The 7,324-nt window shown below is 28.8% G+C and overlaps 1 protein-coding gene across 1 annotated transcript; it reads right to left on the bottom strand.

Annotated features, from left to right (window-relative positions):
• Nucleotides 1-1,464: 1,464 nt before the first annotated feature.
• On the bottom strand, nt 1,465-1,866 carry HELRODRAFT_166877 (hypothetical protein; the record flags this gene model as incomplete). Its single annotated transcript, XM_009012063.1, has 2 exons — nt 1,465-1,577; nt 1,674-1,866. 2 exons carry the CDS (start codon nt 1,864-1,866, stop codon nt 1,465-1,467), a joined length of 306 nt encoding a protein of 101 aa, XP_009010311.1.
• Between the last annotated feature and the right edge of the window lie 5,458 nt (nt 1,867-7,324).

Here is a 7,324-nt window from a genome sequence, read left to right as displayed (position 1 = left end):
AGAGCAGTGAAATAATGTACATCCTATCAATAGACGATATGATACAATCAATTACAATCGTTCATCGCAAATAGATAAGTTTTCAAATTCTTTTTGAAATCAACAATGTTCATCTTTGACATTCTCATCGACATTGGCAGACTATTCCAGACGATTGGTCCCGACACTGCAATGTCTCTAGACGATGTCTGCAGCTGCGTAGTTGGTACAATCAACAAATTGACGTCATCTGATCGCATGCGTCTGCCAGTCGAAGACAGCGGCTATCAGCCAGGTATTCTGAATCTATCAGCCAGGTATTCTGGGAGTTGTCCGTTTATGGCCTTGTACATAATGACGCATATTTTGTAAAAAATTCGTTTCTTCACTGTTAGCCAATGGAGGCTATTCAGAATTGGCGTCACATGATCGTATTTTCTGCCTCTAAATATCACCTTTGCAGCTCTGTTCTGAATATATATATATATATATATTATGCGGAATTAAAGAGAATCACAAGTCTTTTGGTAAATAATGGATACTGCACATCACTGATCGAGGAAATAAATAAATATAAATTACAACAACTTAACGTTCCACAAAATAGGAATCTTATAAAAACTAACTACAAAACGGACAAATACGTCTTAAAACAAATCATTTATAAAAAGTCAAACCTAGCAACCCTTGCAACAAAATAAAACAACGAGTTTATTATAGGATTGCAAAGACATCACACACACTTTGTCGTGAACAACTGAAACATAAATTTATGTCATCTTGACAGCTGTGCACATCAGAATGTTTCCCATATCGGAATAATTACAACATCGCTAACCAGACGACTGACTATGCATAAAATGGAAATCTTGGCCCCCCTGTCAAATTTGTTTAGATTCGCCACCCATTCTAAAATTCATCATCATCAATCGGTCATCAATCATATATTTTTCAAAATCTTTGCTCCCCATCAAATTTTTCTAAATTTTCCACTCATTCTAACTGCATTAATTTTTTCAGATTTAAATTTTTAGAACACTGTGCACGGCTAAACATGAAAAAATGTTGAGAGATAAATTAGTGTCGGATCGCAAATCCTAACGATTAAAAACTCGCAAAACCTTAACTACTAAAACAAACAATCTTCAAAATAAACTAAAAAGTGGTTGTGGGGGCTATATAAGGAGAAGCTGCTGATGACCCCATGTGGGGCGAAATACGTGTCTAGCGTATCCAAACGAAATGCTACTTTTTTTCCACTTATCTTTCTTATCTTTGATTCTAGTATGTTTCTTTCTTCTTAGATTGATAGTGTTGCTAGAAGTTCTTACTTTCATCTACGTGGAATAAAAAAACTTTTGCCTTTTTTTGATGATCCTACTCTTCTCCTTCTTGTTATTTCGTTTGTCTTATCTAGGATTGATTATTATAACTCGGTCTACTATGGTCTTCCTGATTTTATACTCTATCCTTTAAGTAAAGCTTTTAACTATGCTGCTCGTCTAGTTGCTCGTGCTCCTTTTTTTTCTCATATGTCTCCATATATTCTCTTGTAAGACGAATGTAGTGTGTTGTTCGTGTTCTCTTGCTCAGGCTGCCTATAAAATATAGAATAATTTATAGATATTGCACATTTATGTATAAGTCTCAATCTAAATTATTTCATAAGTACTTATCAGATATATTAATTGAACCTGAACGCTCCGGTTTACGATCGTCTTCTTGTTTTCGCTGCTTCTTAACTCGTGTTAAACACTTTTTAGCTAAATCTGCTTTTGCTTTTTCTGGCCCTTTTTTCTGAAACGCTCTACCTATTTCTCTGACAACTTCTCCCTCACTTACTAAGTTCAAAGCTGATCTAAAGACCCATATGTTTGAAAAATCCATTAAGGAGCGCTGTTGAGCATCGCGAAAACAGCGCTTTACAAGATAATTGATTGATTGATTCACTTCTGCGCAGAGCACTGCTTTTTCTGGTTTGGCGTTCTCATACATTAGAACAACCGCAACAAGAGAAAGAATTTTTGCTTTGATATGTTGTGCATGCACCAATTCCAAAAACAATAATTTTTTTGATTTAAACTTCTGGCATGCCGTGCGCGGCAAAAATTGAAAAACCGTTCGACAAGATTATCAATCAATAATAAACTCTTGAGTTATATTACAAGACTTTTAGGTTACTATGTTATATTATTGTACGTATGTAAATCATGGATATAATGGATATGGCATAAAAATTAATTTATTGCAAAATTGTTTTTTGTTCTATGGATCAAGCATCGTCGTCTCTTCAGTGTCTCTGATTAATCGTCTGATCTGAAATTATCGCTTGCGAAGTTTTTGTCTCGTTTGCTATTTTAAATTAGATTTCGTATTGCATTTTATATATTTTATACTATATTTAACACATTTAAAAAATGGATTAGTATAATTTTCTGCATTTATACATTTCGTTTTATACATTTTACATTCCCACATATATACATACATGCATATACAAGTATACACAATAAGTAGTTAAGTACACATGACATGGCATTGAGATTAAACTATTAGAGAATCTTAATTCTTAACTTGTCAAAATAATATTAAAAACAATAATGCATTTTAATTAGAAAGTATCAATCAGAATATCCATTGCAGAGAAAAGTAAGGGATAACAGTGCAACTTGTAATTTTAGTAATTAGTATTAAAAAGCCCAACGCAACTGAAACGTTAGCAATCAAACATTACCAACTTATGTTGCTAGTTTTTTAAGCGAAATTCTAATTTGGTAACAACTCAACTACGGAAGCTATCACGATAATCGAAAACTAGACGATATTCTAAACATAGATAAAAAGCTAAATGTTTTTTCATGGATATAATGGACATGGCATAAAAATTAATTTATTACAAAATTTGTTTTTTATTCTATGGATCAAGCATCGTCGTTATCTTCGTCAGCGTCATTGATTAATCGTCTAATCTGAAATTATCGCTTGCGAAGCTTTTGTCTCGTTTCTTTTTTAAATTCGATTTCGTATTGCATTTTATATATTATATACTATATTTAGTACATTTAAAAAAGAAAAGGGATTAGTATAATTTTCTGCATTTATACATTTCGTTTTATACATTTTACATTCCTACATACATACATACATACATACATACATACATACATACATATACATATAGCTATAAAGTATAACACTATACAATATAATTATAATAATCAGCAAACAATTATATATAATAATATAATATAATAGTAATAAATAATATTAGTTACATAATTAATGCATTAAATGGTAATGTTAACTCAAAGTTGTATGAATAATTTGTGCTGATATTAATTAAGTTAAATTTAAATTCAGACTGTTAAAGAATGATATTAAAAGAATGCACTAGGAAAACCTCATTAAAAAATACTTAGACAATAAGGATAAAAAAAGACTTTAATTTGTAGCAAACATTTTACACCAGAAAGTTTTCATAAAGTTGGTTCAAAAACTTTTCTTCAAAAAGATGTTTTTCCAACGACATTTGACAAGGTTAGTGTTACATATATAAAAACCAATCATTTCAATTTTCAGTTGTATAATTTAAATGTTTGTAAAGTTATAACTTTGAAATTAAGATATTGTTGTCATGATAATTTTTCTGATGTGTTCTTTATTTATGTTATGATTTATTATATACCAAAAATAAACTTATTTCAATTTTTAAAGTATGTAAACAATAACCTGCTTTTATCATAATTTAAACATTTTGTATTTTTAGCCTTCTTCAGATGTAAAGTTAGTTTCCGATAATATTTCTGCAACGTTAATAACTGATGTGATGTCAAGTGTAAATTTGGTTTGTATTTTTGTATCTATATATTATCAAGATTGTGTTACATTTTAAACCACCAAGTATAACAAATTTCAGTTTTTACTAAATATTTTAAAAAGTTTGCTTTGCGTTAAGTTTTGTTATATTTATATTAAAACATAAGAAGCATGTTTATATTTTATGAATAACATAATTAAACATTTGTCTTGTCGTTCTGACCGGAGTTATCACCTTAAAGATATTAATTAGATGCCTTGCAAATAATAACATATATTTAAAAACGTCCAGTGTTAATAAAACTTTAATAATTTTACATTTCAGTTACCCTCAACATCCTCGCGGGCAGTTGAAAAACCATCAACATCTGCTGTTAAATTGGTTTGTATGTTTGACAGATTATAACATAATATACGTAACAAATAAAATTTATTAAACTTTTTGCAACTCTCAAATACAAATAGTTATCTAAAGTAATTTTTATATGGCATGCATTCATTAATGTTTCTATTTCAAAAAGCTGAATTGTTACTTAAAAAATTACTTTATGAAATTTTTGGAATATATACTTGAAATCTTGAAATGTAACAGACTGGTATTGATGCTTTGACGCCGTGAAGTATGAAAAGGAAAACTAATAAATTAAGTACGACATTGACTAAAACAAGGAAAGTGTTATACAACTGCAATAGAAGAATAAAGAGATATAAATTAAATGTTCAGGCATTTAAAAAAAATTAAAAAACTTAAAGAAATCTATGATGAACTGAATTCAAGATTGGTTGTAAATTCCTGTAAGAAAATTTTATAAATTAGAATATATTAATATTTTTTCACTATACATTTTTTGTTGAAATTGTATCATTGCTTCCAACCCAAAAATTTATTCTAACGTACAAATTCTGTCAGGATCATCTGGAGTTGTTCTTCAACTTTATCAGAAGTGCAGGTTTGAAAATATATAAAGTAATTTTTAAAACACTTTAACTTCGTATATTATAATTTGACTTAGGAAAGTGCAATGACAATCCCAATGTACAACAGTTGGAAACCATCTTTAAACGAGTTTATTTCAGATGTGGGATTGTCCCTGGGAAAACAGGTTATTCAAAAATTTAAATTTACATACCTTTTAAAAGATATTTTATGTTTATCATTATCTAATTTTTCAGGCAATGTACAGGAACAATTAATGGAAGATTAAAATTAAAATTAAAAATACCCGAAGAACAATTTCAACATATTTTTGAAGAAACTGATTTAGAACTGGAGTTTCTAAATCAAAACATAATGTCAACCATTATCGATAATGCAGTGGCATATATGGGTGGTTCGAAAAGTAACCCAGATGATAGATTGTAATCAATGCAGGCTAGCACTTGTTGAAACAAAAGGTAGAGTCGCCATGTTTTCCTTCCCGTGGTGTCGTCAAGGTTATTAAAATAATTGATTTATAAAAAATTGTGCTTTACGCTTTTTCTATATCATCATCATAAAACAGTATACAAGAAAACATATATTACAATTGAATAACAAACTATAGGAACATTGCATTAACAATCATTAACAACATTGCCAATAACAAACAGCTACCAATAAACTATTCCCATTGAATTATATATAAGAATGGCTTTATAGTGTTGACCTTCATCTCAAGGTCAGGAAACTTGGAAGCAAACTTTTTTAACACCAAATTGTCAATGGGTTATTCAGTTTTCCAATCTATATTTAGCTTCTTCCCTGTTAATGTGCCACCGGCGGCCTTCTCGTAAACGTTTTTTTGCTGCTAAAATCATTCTACGGCAGTTTTAATCAATTTTTATCTTAATAATAAATAATTTAACTGATTTATTTAAAATTTTTAGAAGCATTTATTATTTGATCCATTTTGATTTTATAAAGTTCATTTGTTTAAAAGTTTTAAAAATGTTACATTGTGCTAGGAGACACTAGGCCCAGACTAGTAGAAGAAAAGAGGCTTTGCTTTTTTGTACTTTTATTTAAAATTTTTGACTTTTTATTTTTTTAACTATCGTTAATTAATGTTCAAATATTTTTTATATTGTTTTTATATTATGGGTTTATTATTATTATTAAGATTGCCTTTGTTAAAACTTAAAATGGCTTTTTATCATAAGAAATACAGAATACAAAGAGTTTCTTTATTTTAATTTATTGGGTATATATATATATATATATATTATATATATATAAATAATATATATATATATATGTGTGTGTGTGTATGATGAACAATTTTAAATGCAGCTATTTACTTTCAAATATAAATCATATTTAGATGTTTTGCTCAATGGATGCACATCTCATCAAGCAACAGCAAAGGCAATCAAAGTATTACAAGTCCAGAATCACAATGCTGCAGGCAACAATAAGAAAACTTATGAATGAATGTAATAAATTGAAAAATGAATTAGCTACATACAAAGGTTTTATGTTATGTAACCATAGCAAAATGAATTGGAATTTTGATTAATTTTTTGTTTTTTTTTGGTTCTAGATAAAAAACTCATACCATTTAAAAAGAGTTAACAAAGTATATAATGATAGTTACAAGACCTTTTATATGCAGCTGCATTTTCATGGTCCTCGTGCATACCAATTTTAAAGAAAAAGTGGACTAACACTGCCACACTCAAGAACATTAAACAAGTAAAATTTTGTTAATAGTGATATTCTGTAAACTAGTATTGTTATATAAAGAAATATGTTCTGCAAATGAAACATTGCAAATGCTCTTTAATCTTTTATTCGATATCAATAAATGAATAAAGCCTCAAATAACGTATAATAGGAAAATTGGTAGGTTTTTTAAAATTTATTTTAATTGTAAAATTGTGAGTTTAAGATATAGCATATTTTGGTAGCATATGCTAGTTTATTCCTTGTGTATTTTATTTATTTCTTGATTTTTTTGTTTCCCATTTCACTATAAGCATTTGTCTTCAATTTTTTAAATTTTATTGATGTTAAATGTTAAGCATAAATTATCATCGCATTGTTTATTTGTGAAGATGACTTTATTGGATATGTTAACTATGGAGATGGGAATGAGGACATAGTTGCTTCAGAGGTGTTGGTTTTTTATATTGTTGGTCTGAGAGAAGCTTGGAGGCATTAAATAGTTTATTTTTATACAAATAAATTATCATCTCAAAAGTTGAAAGATTTTATAGAGAAAGCCATTGATAAGTTATATAATGCTGGAGTTAGGGTAAACATTTGTTTTTCTTAAAGATATGTTAAAATTTTTATACATTATATTTATTTTTTAGGGTTGTTTCACTGGTAATGGGTGGGTTGGCCACTAACGTTTCGGCATGTGGATTGCTTGGATGCTCTTTCACATTTCCAAACATGCAAACAAGTTTCTTGTCCCCAATAACCGGCCAGAAAATATATATCATATTTGATGCATGCCACATGCTGAAATTAATGAGGAATATGTTTCATTCTTATAATATGATATTTTATAATAATAATCCAATCAAATGGAATCATATCGTAAAC

The sequence above is a fragment of the Helobdella robusta genome (genome assembly GCF_000326865.2).
Source record: "Helobdella robusta unplaced genomic scaffold HELROscaffold_10, whole genome shotgun sequence".
Lineage (NCBI taxonomy): Eukaryota > Metazoa > Annelida > Clitellata > Rhynchobdellida > Glossiphoniidae > Helobdella > Helobdella robusta.
Note: the sequence above shows the minus strand (reverse complement) of the source record. Positions and strands in the feature narration are given on the sequence as shown.